Raw genomic sequence first — 17,926 nt, 5'->3', positions numbered from 1 at the left:
TGAGGTGTGCAGAGGTTTGTGTCCTAAAACAGATAATAATTACAACGTTTTCATTCGCTGGCGGTCGCTGTGCCCACGTTAAAAAAAAAAATTTCAAAACAAAACAAAACAAAACATCTGTGGTCCGCCAGTCGGTGTGAAAGATTAACCGTGTGCGCTGCCGTACCTTTACATGAAAAGTAGCTTGATGAGTGTCCAAAGTAGTGGAAGTTTGGAGGGGACGCCATCTTTGGTCCCAGCTCTCCACGTCCCCAACACGGACTGTGTTTTCAGCAACATACCGCGGCAGTGGCGAAGGCCCGGGAAGGTATTGTGAAACGTTTTAAAACGCTAAAGTCTTTTCTTTTCGCTCGTTTGGGTCGTTTTGTGCACAACGAGAGAGAATTTGTATGAAACGGCCGAGTACATGTCGGTGGCGAAACCTGCTCGCTAGCTAACGTTACAGGAACGAGTCGGCTCCAAAGTCCATTGAGCCTGTTTGGCTAGCTGGTAGCTCTGAAGACACAGGAGCGTCTTTCTCTGCTCAGGCCAGTGCAGTAACCTGGGGACAAACACGTCCACAGTGGACATCAAGCTTTACCAGAGCAGAAAGGGGCACAACTGTAGTCGGGGCATCTTTCCTTAGGCATACAGCCGTTAGACGAGCAAACACCGGTCAAGTTACCGAAAAAAAATAAAAAACGTTAAAATTGATCAGTGGATGCAAACAGAGAAATCAGGAAATGTATGCTGCTGGTTAACGTCATATCACGGGATTAGGATCCAGCGTTGACGAGGTGTGCATCGCACCACCAGCGTTATTTTCTGTGCTGACTTGTGTTCTCCTGCCTGTAATGTTCACAGTGTCTGTGCATGTGTGGCTGATCCCCTGCACCGTGCAGAGGGGGCTGATAGATCGGCTTCAAACATGTCAGATGTGCCCCCCATTAAGTGGAGCTGCTTTCTTTAACATAGCCCAGCGTTGGCTGCTCGGAAGCCTCGTTTGACCCTTTCAGGATCACCAACTTCAACATATAAGTGTTGATGTTAACATGTTAACAAGATGCCCCACCAGCAAAAATAATTAAATAAATAAAATTAAGGGGTTGTGCAACGTGCTAGCAAACAAATATACACTCGTGCATTTGGTTGGGTATGGTGACCTTATGCATTCAGCTCTCATGGTAATGGAGCCGACATGCAACCACCCTTCCAATGATGGTGAACTTTTACTTTGTTCTGGATGTTTAAGTAATGCTACATTTCCTTGTATTTTCAGTGTGACATGCAAGGATTGAGAAATCAGTTATGCTCCCATCACTTTGACACTTGCACATACTGAAAATTGTGTGGCTATTCTGGGCTGCTTTTTAAGCTCAAACGAGCCTTAAATGATTATAGGAGGATGTAATCCAACCTATCTTGTGCCAGACATTTTTAAGACTTTCCAAGTGTCTGCCTTTAACAGGTGGTCACTCTGCTGAGTAGCATGGAGTTAAAATGACATCCACAGCAAGAGTTGTAAGGGTTCAACTGCTTGTCCCTGCAGGGGCTTGAATATAGATAATAGTTAATGCAAAAACCCTTCATGTTTAAAACAAAGGGAACTTGTTGAGAGATACTACACAGCTGATAAACATTCATGATGTGAAAATGGTGTCAACATTCACAGTGAAAGGTGTCATATGGTTCTGAGCTTATCTCAGCATGGCACAATTGTTCCTACAAGCAGTAGCAGCAGGGAAGCCACAATTTTTCATCAAGGTTATGGTTTTTATTTGTACATTGCTATCATTGTAACAGGATTGGTTGGATTGCTACAACACTTACATCACTCAAGTGAATGTGGCAGGCTTGTGTTATTTTTAATGTTGTTTGTATGAAAACACACTTGACACACTAGTCACTTATGCGCTATATGAGTTGTACTTGTTGGTATTGCAGGGTAAAATATTTAGTATGGCTGTATTTACTGCAAAAATGTATTTCTAGTTAATAAGGTGGTTTTTGATTTGCTCCAAAAGTGGTGCTCATGCCATTTTCAGCAAGCATAATTGCATTCATACTGTAAGATGAATGACTCAGTAGTTGATTTCTTAAGCAAAACAATCCAGTTAAAAACTGCATGCATATAATTGTTTTTGGTGCTTTATCTGCATCTAGTGACAATTTTATGTATATGAAGATTGAATATCAGTAAGACAAATGCTGAATTTGGAGTACGTTATATTTGCGTGTGTGTTGCTAGACTTACCACTTTATTGCATTCCAACACTAGACTCCTTATGTAAATACTTGATCAATAAATATGCCTCTATAAAACAACATGAACAAACAAACTTAACTTTAATAAACATTTCTTAGGCTGCTTTTTCTGCTATTTGTGTTGTCATCATAAAAGATTGGCTGGTGTCGTAGCAGTTTCATTGCTGGAATCATGCAGAAGTTGGCACTTTTACACTCTTGCGTTGGTATAACAAAGGCATATTTGTTAAGTAAGGCAGTTTTTGTCTAAGGGGTTATGATGAAAGGAGTGAAAATTGCTTTGTGAAATGTGAAACTTACTATGCGTGTTAATTTTTTTGCATATATCTAACAGGAAGTTGATGTTTCACACAGTTATTGATTTTCTCACAGCCTCTGTATTATTTTGGTTAATTTCATACAGAAGCACATTTTGGGCAACTTTAATTTAATTTTTCACGTCAGTGAATTGATATCTGTTTAGTGTATATTTGTGGGTAACTTATACATTTAAGCTCTATTATTTTGATCTACTTATTTTCTCACACAGTTTTCTCCTTCCCTGAAATGTATTTTAAACTTTTCTAACCACTCTATGCCCCATAGTCCTTTATACATACAAAATGGTTGTTTTTTTTTTTTTTTCGGGCAGGCCCCACCTAGTCTGCAGTAACAGTGAAGCCCCGGGAGCTCACAAAATAGTCCCACTGGTACATAGTATTCATCATTGCCTAGCAGTTGAAACCTTGGTCCCTGACTCCCATGATAACAGAGGCTGGGAAATGTCTGTCACTTCTTTTAAGACTACTTATCCTCTGGATTTTGCGTTATTGTTAGTGTTAGTTGTAGCATTTAGTTCCAGTAGCCAGTCTAGTAACAGGAGGAAACAAAAAATCCTTCTTATTGCCTCAGTGATATAAAAATGTGGACAGAAACTTGTTTTGTAATTACCACTAGGGGATGGGCTTAAACCTGGCCTTGGTGAATATTTTGGTCTAGAGTATGCTATTATCCTGTCAAGGTTTGAGATTGTAAGTAAGATTTCTCTGTTCTCATGTTCATTGCCATCTGCTCTTGAGTGGATGCTCATAAACTTCAATTAATCTAATCTTTGAATAACTTGTTTCTAATCCTCCCAGGCACCATGGAGGAGCTGAACAGCTTGGACCCCCGGAGACAGGAGCTGCTGGAGGCACGCTTTATGGGCGGGGTCAGCGGCAGCACAGGGGGCAGCACAGGGAGCACAAGTGGGGGAACCAAAGTTAGTGAATATTTAGCAATGCTGATTTTTTTCAGTATTAGAGTGGAATATGAGTACAAATTTTGAATGTGGAGACTTGGTCCTATCTAAATGTAATGTTTATTTAAAAATTTCTTCCAGGGATTGACCAATAATGAATGTTCAAATCACAGCTTTGGAAGCCTTGGATCTTCAAGTGACAAGGAGTCAGAGGTACATGTTCAAATCCACATCCAAACATGCTTCCTAACGTAATTCCTACTTTATCTAATTTATTAGGTTTTACAAGTAAAAAGTGTTAAAAGTGTTACAGCAGACACTTAGACCTGCATACTTGAAATCCATCACATTCATGAAGTATCTCTGCTTTTGTAAAAAAATATGACTAAACTCTTCTGCGCTTTCTGAAAACACAATTCATATTAAAATAAACAAAGAAATCTATGACTGTTTTGCCCATTAGCTATAAATGAACTCTTAATGATATGTATGGTGATCTGAACACTCATTTGTCCTGTTTGGTTTGATGGCTCATGCAAACCACTTCTTCTCAAGGTGTTAATCTTAAAGCCACAGTCTTAAAAATAGCCTCACTGTTACTGAACTCTTCGCTGTTAGACCGAATAACATTGTTCGTTCATTTAACTAATGTATGAACACCATCATCCACACCCTAACTCTAACCCAAATCTATCTATCAGATAGATTTCCTTAATCAGCTCCTTTTCCATTTGGCTGTGTGAGCTTGGGTCCTCCATCTGTGAAGTTAACTTGAAGCAGACCTAAATCTCACTGTCAGATAGTTTGTAGGCCTGCGTTCAGTCTGAGGGTTTCTCACTCATTTTGGTGAGATTGCAGCATTGGTGCAGTATTAGATGGCAACCACCTTTGTCCTGTTATTTAATAAGCCTTCAGACTATATTCCCATGTTCATATTTTATGGCCCTCTATACGGTGTAGCAGCACACCCACTCCACTGCAGGTCCCTGCCATCTTTTGTAGCAGTGTTATTGTCTGTGTAAATGATCTTTAAGGCTACAGTAAGGCATTTTTGCAATGTATTTTTAAATTCATGATTTCGATTAGTGAATTTAATCCAAAATGGGGCAAAGCATAAACTACTCAGACTGGCTGTTTTTTGGTTAGCACTTTGATGCAGTTTTATTAATGATGCAAACATTTGAGTTGGCTAGATTTAGTTATGAAAACTATGAAATCGTATTGAGAAATGTAGATTATGAATACGGTCTGGATTGTGGATTTAAGCATACCTTTGATTATTTTATGCTCTTCCTGATCAAATATGATCTGTTAGGATTCTTCAGGAGCCACCATTGTTACACAACTAGCAATAAACTACTAATGCTGTGCTGGCAAGCACCACCTGGACTCTGTCGGTTTTGCCTAAAACTCTTTATGTTCTCACTCAATAGGGTTCAGATGTGAAAAGAGGTGGTTCTCCTGCTTATTCAGTAAGTGTATGATCAAATATGAAAATGTGGTTAGTAACATGGCTCTGTGCTGCATTTCATGGGGTTTTGTTCTTGGTCAAGTTATCATTTGGACGCAAAAAAAAAAAAAAAAAGTTCAAGTAGCTCTTAACGTAAACATTTCCTCAAGCATAAAATTCTTTTGTAATTGTTATTGGAGATTAAATACAGCAAACATTTGCTATGAAAATTATTGCATTTGTTATCTTAATAATTTACAATATCACTGTCCCAAAACCAACTGTAGCTCTTTCTGTATAAGCAAAGCCCATGCCACAGGTGGGCTTTGCTTATACAGAAAAGGCAGTAGTATTTATTTTGTCAACATATTTAATAAAATTTCTCTTAACAGACTCCAGAGAAGAAACAGTCAGAAACAACCAGAGGCAGAAAAAGAAAACCTGAGATTCAGTCAGAGAGCAGCCAAGGTTGGTGTCTTTAAACAGGCTGTGTTGGCTCTTGCCTATTGCTGTATTCTTCCTCTGTGAAATATTTTAATGACTCTCAAGAATTTGTTCTTTTCCCTTCATAGGAAAATCAATTGTGCGAGGACCCAAAATAAGTGATTATTTTGATGTAAGTTTTCTGTTTGGTGTCGGATATATCACAATGATATGAAGTATTGCATGAACAATGTGCATCATGTTACCCTTTGTCCAACATCTGTGGAATGATTTATTTCCTGTTTCTCAAATAACGCCAGTATAACACGTGTGTGTTTTCTGTTACCCATTTTTATGCAGTGGTGTCACTTTTCCTTTCTTTACCTTTTTAGTTCCAGGGAGGAAATGGGTCCAGTCCTGTGAGAGGTCTCCCGCCAGTGATTCGCTCGCCCCAGAACTCACATTCCTATCCAACTCAGGGCATTGCTGTAAATACGAAACTTGTCATCAAAATCTCCTCAGCTGTTCCTATTTAGCATTGTAAGGTCAGACAAGAAATGCTGTCTTTTCTATTGCAGGTTAGACAAAATAGCTCATCTCCTACTAGTCTGTCTTTTGGGGACCATGTCGCACATCCAAAGCAACTAGCAGTCAAATTTGTTCAGGTGGGGAAATGACTGATAGTCCAGTCACCAAAGTATTTCAGTATTCACTCTTAAATGTGTTTTAGATTGCTGCACAAGTTTTCACATAACTTTATTTGTTGTTCTTCACTCTAGACTGACCTTACAGTTTTGAAATTGGCTGCCCTTGAAAGCACTAAGAATCTAGACCTTGAGAAGAAGGAGGGCAGAATAGATGATTTACTAAGGGTAAGAAGAAATTTGCTGTGTTTGCTACCTTGCAGAAAGGCCTTTCTCATATGTGATGTGAATATAATGCTTGCTGTGATAGTAGAGTAGTGTTTAGCAATAAAAACAGCCTTGACTTGTTTTCTGTCAACATTATAATCAGAATTTTAAAGATCTCAAATATTTGGCAGATTTGGAACATAACATATTTTGGCTGACTGCTGATCTGTTTATTTCTTTTTCACAGGCAAACTGTGATCTCAGGAGACAGATAGATGAACAACAAAAATTACTTGAAAAGTACAAGGAACGCTTGAATAAATGCATCAGCATGAGCAAGAAGTTACTTATAGAAAAGGTAATTGCATGGTTTTTCCCCAACCCTTTGATGAGCACTCAACATTTGCAAGTCTCCAAACCTAACTGCAAACTTATTCTGTGAATTTCTCTCCAGAGTAACCAAGAGAAGCAGGCCTGTAGAGAAAAGAGCATGCAGGATAGACTACGATTAGGCCATTTTACTACAGTGAGACATGGAGCCTCGTTCACAGAACAATGGACAGACGGCTATGCCTTCCAAAACCTTGTGAAGTAAGAAGCTTTCATTGATATTTTGTCTTCATTAGTGTGGTTATTATTGTTGGTTTTGGTGGTACATTGTATTTTATAATTCTATTGCCTAGACCAGTCTGATTCTTTCTATCAGCAAATGTTTCTTTTACTCCTTCATTGTACATACATGACATCTATATGTGATCACCTCTTAAACTAAAAGCAGTGTCAGGAGTAATTAGCACACTTGTCATTTCTGTGAGAAATATTTTCTCCACGTGATTGCAAAGTTGGGGACATAGTTTTTTTTTAAAAAAGTGACTTATTGGCTATTGTAGTTGGGTTAAGTGTTGGTCAGCTGAAGTGTGCTTTCATATTTTCCTATTGTCCTTTAATTTTCCTATTAGTATGATCTTAAATGAAGGGTTTTGATAAAATTGTGTGGTTATGCATTTTTAGTTAACACTATAAATGACACACTTTTTCTATCAACAGACAGCAAGAGTGGATAAACCAACAGAGAGAAGACATTGAGAGGCAGCGAAAACTTCTAGCTAAGAGGAAACCGCCATCTTCCAGTAACTCTCAAGCACCAACCACAAACTCAGAGCCAAAGCAACGCAAAACCAAGGCAGTGAATGGAGCAGAAAGTGATCCCTTTCTAAAACCCAGCCTACCTCAGCTGTAAGTCCTGGTATTGTGTTAATCACGGATATCATGGATATCACAGCAGCCATTTCCTAAGTAGTGGCATTGTGAGAAATGTGGTGTGGTTGTTGGCTACATTCTTTTGCAGTAGCCCTTGTGAGATAACTTGAACATGACTGTATTCCCATATTTCTCTCATCCTGAAAAGGCTGACACTAGCAGAGTACCATGAACAGGAAGAGATCTTCAAATTGCGACTTGGGCATCTCAAGAAGGTTTGTCAACTCCTGAACCTGGCAAATATTTTATCAATAGCCTTATATTCTCCAGGCCTAAGATCCTAATGTATGAATAGAGTTTTTGAGTTACCCAAATTTATCAAGAACTCAGCATATAATAAGGATAGAGGCCACTTTAAACACAGAAAACATAATTGAAATCAATCATTACATGTAGCAAATCTTTGTCTTCAGCTTAAGAATAATTGAACATATTCAACCTGATTTTCCTGTTTCCCCGAACTGAACCACTTACACTTTTGTTTGAATCATGCAAGGGAGCCTGTAGTTCGTCGATGTACACATTGTTTTCCTGATGAATAAGCACCACAGACAGCCCTGACAGACTCTGTACCAAGTCAACCGTTAATATTTAATACAGGACTAGTCAGCTGTGTGCAAGTGGGTTTTGATGAGCTCCTCTCCTTGTAGTCAGTACTCTGAAGTTCCTTCTGTGTGTTTGTGTTCTTGAATCATTTATAGGAAGAAGCTGAGATCCAGGCGGAGCTGGAACGTCTGGAGAGAGTGCGCAACCTTCACATTCGGGAGCTGAAGAGAATAAATAACGAAGACAGTTCACAGTGCGTCTGAATCAATTTCTTTGACAGTTGATGCAGTGACACAGGAACATGTTGTGTGGGTGTATATACAAGACCAGTATCCACAGTGGTGATATTAAGTAGCAGTGTGCCTTGTGACCTGTTGTTTTGGGTTTTTTTTTTAAACTGCATTGGTCATCCTGCAGTAAAGGTGATGTTGAAAATTTTGCCACAGACACTTTCGTCTACATTTTCTCTTTTGCTCTTTTTTTATCCCCCTTTTAAAGATTTAAAGATCACCCAACATTGAATGAACGCTATCTGCTCCTGCACCTTCTAGGGCGAGGGGGCTTCAGTGAAGTTTACAAGGTAAATCAGTCTTCTTGATATCATAAGTTTCAAAATTCAACCGAGTCTTAGCAGTTGTTGCTTTCCAAGTTGAAGCTAACTTTTTGTGCATTTGCTGTTCAGGCATTTGACTTGATTGAGCAACGATATGCTGCTGTGAAAATACACCAACTTAACAAGAACTGGAGAGAAGAGAAAAAGGAAAACTATCACAAGTATGTTGCTCAATGTGAAAATTTTTTGCCTGCATTTAGGTTATGAATAGTGTTCCACATTTTGTGATGTCTTTATTATTCCTCAGTGTTGGTGTAAAGTATACCACCTGCACCTACTTGCCTGTTTGGTTGCTAGTAGAGACATAATTACCATCCTCTCTGCAGGCATGCATGTCGAGAGTACAGAATACACAAGGAGCTGGACCACCCCAGGATCGTGAAACTTTATGACTATTTCTCACTGGACACAGACACGTTAGTTATTAGATACATTCTCTTTCATGCAGCTTATTTCAGTCCTGTTGTAATTGGGCTGTAATTCCCAGTATCTCTGTTTTCCATTCAACAGTTTTTGCACCGTTATGGAGTACTGCAAAGGCAACGACTTGGATTTCTACTTGAAGCAGCATAAGCTAATGTCTGAGAAGGAGGCACGGTCCATCGTCATGCAGATTGTGAATGCGCTAAAATACTTAAATGAAATCAAACCCCCAATCATCCATTACGACTTAAAGCCAGGTACACCTACATCTCTGGACAATTTATGACACTCACTGCACCATCAATAATAAAACACTCACTCATTATCCTTTCATTTCCAGGAAATATCTTGTTGGTGGATGGAACCGCCTGTGGGGAGATAAAAATCACTGACTTTGGTTTATCAAAAATTATGGATGACGACAACTATGGTGTGGATGGGATGGACCTGACATCACAGGGTGCAGGGACTTATTGGTGAGAGATGACCCATATACATAAAGCACATACAAGAGCATAGACAGTGGCTGAGGATGTATTCCCATAGTAAAAGCAGCAGCAACACTAAAATAGGATGGCTCCTGACTAACATCATCTAACTAACATCAGCATTTCGTGGTGCAGTTTCTAGATATTAACGTGCAATAATATAAACAAAATTTGCAACATCTCTAAAATAAACGTAGTTGGCCAAAAGTTGTTGTTGTATTTCTTGCAGGTATCTGCCTCCTGAATGCTTCGTAGTTGGTAAAGAACCTCCAAAAATCTCCAACAAGGTGGATGTGTGGTCTGTGGGCATTATCTTTTTCCAGTGTCTCTATGGAAGGAAGGTATGGAGGGAAATGCAGATGATTCCCTTCCAATAAAATTACTCATCAGTTATTGATGATTAAACACTGTTCCCTCTGTTCCAGCCTTTTGGCCACAATCAGTCACAGCAAGACATCTTGCAGGAGAACACCATACTCAAAGCTACCGATGTCCAGTTCCCTGTCAAGCCTGTTGCTAGTAATGAAGCAAAGGTAGGTGCACACAAGACCACTCAAATATTTTCTGCATTATAAAGGAAAAAAATAAACAGGAAAGTACATTGACTGAGGTAAAAAAAAATGGATACTATTTCTACCTTCATAGGCCTTCATAAGGCGCTGCCTGGCATACAGGAAGGAGGACCGGATTGACGTTCACCAGCTGGGGAGCGACCCCTACCTGCTCCCTCACATGCGGAGGTCAAGCTCCTCTGGAAATCTGCAGATGAGCGCTGCTGGCTCAGGACCAGCCTCCTCCAGTATCATCTCATACTGACAGTCTTGAACGAGGTGAGAGGCAAACTGACCAAGTTGCTCTACGCCTGCAGCGCTCCTCTAAGGCTCAAGCTGATGGCACAAGCAGCAGCCAAAAAGAGAAGGAGCAGGATTCATGTGGAGAGACCTCACCTGGTATCCTCTGACCTGTGCTGGGCTTCTTCTTGTTCACCTAGGCTTGATCAGTGGAGGGACCGTGCAAGGATTTTTTTTTTTAAAGGACATGGGCAATAGGATCTTTGGAAGGTCCGACAAAAGCACTGAAACTGAAGACGTATCTTGAAGAAAATCGGACTGTTGATGTTGCAGGTTGATGAAGCCTTAAAGGGCCGAAGGGAGACTTGGCAGCCCACCGTTTAGATAAAATAATATGGTCCTGCCAGGGTGCAAATGATTCAGCTGCTAGAAATTAATAAACTGTGAGGAGAAGACAGTCATTGTTAAGTAGAATTTCAAAGATTTCACTCTTGATTTGGCTAAATGTTTTGTTTTTCACCAATGTTAGGCTTTAATTTGAGTTACTTAGCCAAGAGAATGTAATATGTAGCATACAAGTGACATCTAGTGACGTAGGTTGGGGCAGCATTCTTAAGTTTAATGCACAAAGTAACCAAATGTAGAAAAATTACAATGTATAAAATCCTATGCAGGAATATTAATTAACAGATAAATCGGAAACTGTAAATGCTGTACAGGTGAATTTTCAAATTTTGAGCTGCAGCAGTAACTTGTACAAGTTTAAAATTTCCCCAATGTAAAACTGGTTTCCTGGAGTGGTTTCATTTTGCTGCTTTGTTGCTCTTACTTTTACAAGGGCTGTGTGTTCCAATTCGGGTACAAATTGTACAGTTGTGCTAAGAGTAAATAATAAATGCCAGGAAAATTTTTTTTGTCCCAGTGAATGGTATTGTGACAAATATGGACCAAAACTTTATGTAGTCCACACCTAAAATTTGACAATGTCAATTTTTCTTAGATGATACTGACCCTCTGTGGTTTTTAGGGGTACTACATTGTTAAAGAACATTTCCAGGTACAGCCACAGTTAAATTAGATGAGTGTAGAAATACACAAAGGCTGAATTATTAGTGAAACTACATCAGCTTTAATTGAGTTGTTAACATCTCACTTAAATTCTTTTTTGTACAAAACCCAAACCTGCTTATCTAACGGATAAGCAGGTAGCAGCAGTATACTAATGGTGGTTAAATATCTTGAGCACTTAAAGATGCAACACTGACTTTTGCATTTTAAAAAAATATTCCACACATATTTTACACTTGTAACAAGATTGAAAAAGTCCAGATAGTTTTTGTTAAAATACCTGCTAACTATCCTTTTATAATGCTTTTGCTGAAAGGGTTGGACGATTTTATTTCTCCAACTGTCTATCAACAACCTTCCCTGAAGGTCACTCAGGTTTTCCTGCTTGCTGGTAAACCAGCAGTGTAATTTCAGTGACCTCAAGATAGTGAAGCACTCATACAACAATTCTAACACTGTAGGAGCAAATTGTCAAATGAATGGTGGGGCTAATTGACTGGCTATATGGAGTAAAAACGTAAGAGCAAGCTGACAGTTTTAAATGGTAGTCTCTGCTAAGATGAGTCGACAGACATAGTGATATTTATTGATACAGAGGTGGGCACTGATGAAGGAATTGGGCTTTTGGTCAGTGGACTTTTCATTTGGATAGCGGAGGAGGGAGAAACGGTATTCTGTGTAACAGCAGGGGCCGATTTAGCAGCGATGGGAAGAATAAGGTCAGATGGAGAGTGTGTAACACGCCCAGGGAGGTTCAGAGGAGTGAGTGGAATACCTGTGGAGCATAACACCAGCAAAATCTGTCACCTACACCAAAATGGCTGATGTAAATTGGCAACATTTTTTCATTTGTTTGTATGGTGGCTAACCCAGCACATTTTAACTACAAAGTGTGAATGGCTATCTAACTGGTACAGGATTATTTTTCTATTCTTTCAAAAAACAAGAGCAAAAACAGCGGCTGTATAAATGTCGAGACAAAAATATCAACCATTACCAGTGGTGAAGAGATCGCTCTCTAATACCCTTGCCATGCTCATGAAATAAATTGAATTCAAAGCATTCATCAGACTCATACTAGGCTTTTTTGTTTATATACATGTTCGCGGGTCTTGTGGACAAGAAAAACTAAATAAAATCAGGTCAATAAAACACACCAAAGAACAAACAATACCTGCAAGTTGTAATCCAGCTCCTGGTGCGGGGACTTGGCCTATGTCTGGCATGGGGATGTTGAGGTGTGGTGAAAGATCTCCAGTTAAAGTCATCACACCTGTGCAATAAATAACACACGCATACTGACTGACTTCAGACAATGTTAAATTAGCAGATTTATGCCTGAAAATGCAATTTTGGTTCCAATAAGGTGGGTGACTGGGGCATCAAGCCTGTGAAGCAATAAGCCCCAAAATAGCATCTACTGACCTGGGATTGTTGGAGCAGAAGTGACGGAGAGCAGAGCCCTTTGTGAGGAGGGGACATGGCTGGGAAGGGGAGCCGTAGGGGCTCCTGGGAGGGGGGAGGGGCAGAGAAAAGAACACAAACTCAACAAATTGTAAATGTCACAAGCACTACGAATGGAGGCATTCATGACACGTGGCTCCTTATATATACTATCTTTTTTCCAGTATGCAGATATTTGTGTCTAAATGGAAAATTTCATTTTTGACTGAAGGCACATTGGGGTCAAGCTCACATAAATTCAAACAGCGTGATCAACAGTCAGAAACCACAGCATACCTGTCTGTACACTGCTGAGGACATTAGTTGGGTTAGAGTTGACCGACAAACTGGTGAAAGACTGCTCCAGTCCAGTCGATGCAGAGGATGACACAGCCATGGGAACGGTGGGAATGACTGCCGAGAGATGGACCTGGTAACAGAACATCCTTTCATCTCAGTAAATGTTCACAAGATGTGGATCCCAGACCACGCTGAAATCACTTCTGCCTTCTCATTCAGATATATTATTATGCTGAGCTACCTCTGCGTATCCGTCTTTAGGTGAGGGCCCGAGTTCATTAGGAGCCTGTGCAGGGAAACTGATTTTCCTGCCCTCTATGAAGGGCAGTGTGGGTATCCTGTGCAGGTAGCCATAACCAATCCCACACCCTAGACTGAACAGAGAGAAGTGCCGTGAGGAGAAAATGTCATTTCACTGATACTAGGATCATAAAGAAAGTAACATATTCACTCAGTGAGAAAGTTGGAGCTTACAAAATGTTTGCTTTGTCTCTCGGGATTCATAGTTCAATTACTGGATTTCCCCAGAAAGCAAGTGAACCACAAGATGAGACAGACCTCCCCCAATACGAGAACTTCGACAAGTTACATGGCTGACCAGCGGTGGGAACACCATCAGCCACTCATCAGCCACCTGACTGTGGAAGTCTAACCATTAAAGAAACTGCAGGAAATAATCTTGTGTTACAGCTGTGAGAATCTGCCCGCTTACAGCACTACACTCCTCGAGTCCAGCTGTCACCAAAGAGAGCAAACATGAACTCAATTCAGTCATTACCAGAAACTGGATAAATAACTTTTTTAGGGCCAAATAGAATTTACGATTACTCTCAAAATTCTTTACTTTCATTCTTAAATTGCCAACGTGACTACAAATAATTAAAGAAATAAAAACATAACTTTTTTTTTCTTTTTTACTGAAACTAGGAGGAACAAATCTGAATATAAAAGGTTATACTTTCAGAAACTGGTGTCACTGGTATCCCAGGTGGTGAAATTTGTTCTGACCAACATTTAAAATTAACATATATTTATTCATTTTTAAAAAGTTACAGCTAAAAGTTGACGTCCACATTTTGACCTTTAAACTTGGTTTTGTGCCACGCAGCCAAATGAGTGTCTAACTAAAAAGGGTTTCCTAAATCTATCGCTGTCAACAGAAGTCCTGGCTTAATTTGACAAGAGAGGAAAAGTTCGAATGGATGATTTCCTTGACGACTATCATACCTGCCCTCTCCACCCCAGTCACAGTTTGGAGTGATGACCACCTCGCGGCAGTTGTCTGTGTCCGTGTTGTACACGTACAGCCTCAGCTCCTTCCCCTCGTGAGTTTCAATGAGGGAGAACAGATCCTCACTCTGCTCAAGGAGCAGACACACAACACTCTTACCACTTTGCCACTTTGACATCAACATTGTAATATGTGTTTGCAAAGCAGCTACCTCATTTATAACAGTGTCAGCTCCTATAATATAGTCAGCGTGGGCCTGCAAACCAGCCCAGGCTGCGGGGGAATTTGGCTCAACCTCCTGGACTCAAAACATTTAGAAAGATTAAATGCCACATCATGTACACTTATATTATGACATTTTAGTGTCAAGTCAATTCTTTTCCATTCTCACCAAGACATGCCAAACATTTTCATTGGTTCCTTCAAAGCTGCAGAAGCGAATGCTGACACCCAGAAGCCCGTGGCCGCCCCACATGTTGCTGGGTGTGACAGTTGTCTCCCTCAATGACATTGTCTTGCTGCTGTATAGCAGCATCTTTGTGGGTCTCTCCACATTCATCTTCAGCAGCTCTTTTAAGGTGTCATTGTCTCTGTTCTGTAAAGGATCAATACAGTCAAATCATCTGTCACCACACTGAATGAGACAGGACGTTTTATTATCCCCATAACAGTAAACTTACTAATCTGGTGTCACAAACGGAAATGATGAAATCAAAGAATGGCTCCAGTCCTGCACGGTGACCGGGGGAATTCTCCTGCACCTGTAAAATATGGTGTCATAGAGAAACATGGTCAACATAAAGACACATGAATGTCAGATAAATTATTCTGAAGGTTTGCTCTCTCAAACTTTCTTTTTCTAATATATATAGGAATAAATCATAATGGTTTGCATAGATCACCGTCCCTGTTTAAAAACCAATTCACCTTTTTGCTGTATACTTGGCCAAAGGAGAACTCTGACATGAAACCAATCATATGAAAAACAACAAAACAAAGACCTCCTGGTCATAATTAGTAATAAGTAAGGTCGGATTTTGTCATCTTAAATCAGCAAAGTACGGAAATGGAAAATATAGGTTAAAGAGGTATGTTGGGAGGCATTAAGGAGCACCCAGTGAAGCTTCACACCCAAACAGCAGCCACACCGGTTATTCAGGGAAAGGCGGCTTATGATAAAGTGCTAATGCTGTGGACGACCACTGCGCATGCGTGCACGACAACGATCAAACCGTCAAGTCAGTGTTATTTAATAATATTCAAAAGCTGAAGACGAGTGCAGACATCAGTGTCAGGGCCGGAGGGGGGGGCAGCACCGGCTGGACCGGGACATGAAGGCCTGTCTCACTCTGAGGACGTGGTAGCCTTCGGTTCCTCCGCCGGGGATCTGGACGGTCTGAGACGCCCCCATCACGGCTTCCTGCCCACCGTCCGAGCGGACTCTGCTCCGGATCGGGTCCGTGCCAGGCGGCTCCCGGCTCCGACGTTCCGCCGCAAGCCTGTGGAGCTGGTTTGACCAAAAAAAATAATAAAAAATAAAAAAAATAAACCCCACCTTCATCCAGGTTTACCTAAACTGCAGAGGAAACCTGCAGGCAGTGCAACGGAATTACAGCCAGAAAACAATCCTCCCAAACAAACAGTCACTGCGGCTTTGCAGTCAGACTTTAAATTCGTGGAGTCCGTCTGATTTCTCCGGCAGCATGGAGATCATCTTCATGGAAAACTGGACAACCCAACATTTTCTTTTCTCCTTCATTACCATGTGTCAGCTGTTTTAGGAAGTACATCACCTGTTGGAGAATCTCTCCTCAGAGTCAGTCATTCAGCAAATAGCTTTCATTCAAAAATTCATGCTGAAAACATGCCAGGTTGTCTAAAGACTGGAAACATGCTTTTAAATGCAGATTCAAAGTTAAATATAAAACCTTCACGTCTCTCCTTCTTTAATATAATAAAGAGTTTAAACTTTTTTTTTATCGCGTTTGTACAAGGTTTATGCAAATAAATATATGGGCCTCGTGATTTAACATGTAACTCTACTTTTTTTTTTTTTTTTTTTAAGTAGTCATCACCCCCTCCAGGAAATACACGGGCCCACGGTTCCTCCAGTTACTTTTATTTCGCTTTATTTCGCCTCGTCAACACCACAAAACACCATCTACCTTTTCAAAATAAACTGTAAAATATAGTATTAACATATTTTCATCACACACATTCACTCGATACAATATCACAAACATAAACATACTTCACACGCTGCACATGATCCAGAGGGAATAACTTAACTTAAAAAAAACTCTGAGATACAGAAACTCCCTAAAACAGTAATTGTTCTAAAAAAAAATAATCTGAAATGAACAGTAAAACGTCTGTCTACCTTCACAGGTGGAGGTCCTCACACACCTGCAGCCCATCCACCTTCCTGAATGGGTGTCGCGGGCAAATTCGTCCCCTCACAACACGGAACGAACGCTGCAGTTTGACTGAACACCACACGGAGTAGTAAACACAAACCCACTTCTTTTGAGTTTCAGTACAATTTGTTTCCAGTTCATCGTTTTGTTTTGTTTTGTTTTTTTTCTTCTTTGGAGTGACATTTTGAATGTAGCGCATTGTTACACTGTGATACTGAGCAAAATCTGAACATTTCCTTTGAATGGCTCATACCTTTTTCAAGGGCACCCCAGTGCAGAGTTACAGCCCAAATGGGAAGCGTGTGCATGAATTTGGTTTCATCTTATTTTCATTGTCTGGGACTGTATATGGGCTAAAAGCTGTCTGCACATTAGGAAGATAAACATTGACTGTCTTAGACAGCAACCAAATTATGACCCCATCAATAAACGTGAACTTCACTTTAGAATGTGATTATTTCTTATTCAGCTATCACCTACTTTTGCTTTGATTATGTAATAATGTCGGAGCAGAAATGGGAGCCGGGGAAGATTCAGAGAATAAAATGGCCTCTCTGATCAAACAGTGATAATAAGGATGGACATATATATACAGGACACCGAGCTCAGGGAGTAGATTAATGTACATGTAATTGGATATCTCTGTAATGCAGCGCCTCTTATCAAATAATTTGAAATAAACTTGCGCAGCATTGCGATTCTCCTCATCAATCATCAGTTATCCTGTCAGTCTCTGTGTCCACTGGCATCGGGCTCACCTTTTCTTCACCATTTCTTCTCTCTGAAGGCGACACTGATACCTAAAATCTAAAATGCACACTCATTCAAGGTGGAGGAGATCAGACACAGCTGTGAAATAGGTGGCATAGTGTGAGAAGAAGATGCCGTTCTTGACATTGTAGTGTTCGTTTGATATAATCACCAAAAAATTCTTAAATACTACTCTGTTTCCTGTTAAATGTGTGAGAAATGTAGAAAAATGTCTTAATCCACTTCTGGCTGGCTTCAAATTTGTATTTGTTCTCAACACATGCTTTAATAAAAGACAGATTTTAAAAAATTGCATAAATTAATATAACTGCATGATCAATTCACAAGAGTCTCTAAAACATGCCAGAGCCATGAAATCCACCTCTGGGGACATTGATAAGATACATCC

General features: G+C 40.1%; 2 protein-coding genes across 4 annotated transcripts; one reads left to right on the top strand and one right to left on the bottom strand.

Moving 5' to 3' along the window:
- The first annotated feature begins 39 nt into the window (after positions 1-39).
- Positions 40-12,455, top strand: tlk1a (tousled-like kinase 1a). Its single transcript, XM_029530098.1, is given in 24 exon segments — positions 40-229; positions 231-269; positions 271-307; positions 3,363-3,484; positions 3,605-3,676; positions 4,897-4,935; positions 5,306-5,381; positions 5,486-5,529; positions 5,729-5,824; positions 5,915-6,001; positions 6,116-6,208; positions 6,435-6,545; positions 6,642-6,778; positions 7,235-7,423; positions 7,596-7,662; positions 8,149-8,246; positions 8,492-8,573; positions 8,676-8,767; positions 8,933-9,022; positions 9,117-9,286; positions 9,370-9,505; positions 9,747-9,858; positions 9,943-10,050; positions 10,163-12,455. Coding segments are annotated over 24 exon segments (2,325 nt in total). The 5' UTR covers positions 40-172; the 3' UTR covers positions 10,334-12,455.
- Positions 10,176-16,757, bottom strand: LOC115061661 (Golgi reassembly-stacking protein 2). Of its 3 annotated transcripts, none has more exons than XM_029530101.1 (11): positions 16,731-16,757; positions 15,699-15,857; positions 15,031-15,111; positions 14,742-14,945; positions 14,562-14,648; positions 14,347-14,477; positions 13,361-13,493; positions 13,117-13,249; positions 12,802-12,885; positions 12,551-12,649; positions 10,176-12,151 (listed from the first exon to the last, which is right to left on the bottom strand). In XM_029530101.1, the coding sequence occupies exons 2-11, from the start codon at positions 15,759-15,761 to the stop codon at positions 11,931-11,933; spliced, it is 1,236 nt and encodes a 411-aa protein (XP_029385961.1). In that variant the 5' UTR covers positions 15,762-15,857; positions 16,731-16,757; the 3' UTR covers positions 10,176-11,930. The 3 variants fall into 3 exon arrangements, with proteins under 3 accessions (XP_029385961.1, XP_029385960.1, XP_029385959.1); XM_029530100.1 differs by lacking the exon at positions 16,731-16,757 and adding an exon at positions 16,602-16,643; XM_029530099.1 differs by lacking the exon at positions 16,731-16,757 and having other exon boundaries at positions 15,699-16,267.
- Between the last annotated feature and the right edge of the window lie 1,169 nt (positions 16,758-17,926).

Source organism: Echeneis naucrates, chromosome 21 (assembly GCF_900963305.1).
Source record: "Echeneis naucrates chromosome 21, fEcheNa1.1, whole genome shotgun sequence".
Classification (NCBI taxonomy): domain Eukaryota; kingdom Metazoa; phylum Chordata; class Actinopteri; order Carangiformes; family Echeneidae; genus Echeneis; species Echeneis naucrates.
The sequence above is the reverse complement of the archived record's forward strand: the minus strand, read 5'-3'. Positions and strand labels throughout refer to the sequence as shown.

Coding starts and splice junctions, on each gene's coding strand:
- LOC115061661 (XM_029530099.1), bottom strand. CDS start 15,911: ATGAAGGTGGGGTTTATTTTTTTTATTTTTTATTATTTTTTTTGGTCA. Junction 13,494..14,346: donor GACTGGGGTGGAGAGGGCAG/GTATGATAGTCG, acceptor CTCTCTGTTCAG/TCTAGGGTGTGGGATTGGTT. Junction 12,152..12,550: donor AGCTGGATTACAACTTGCAG/GTATTGTTTGTT, acceptor TATGCTCCACAG/GTATTCCACTCACTCCTCTG.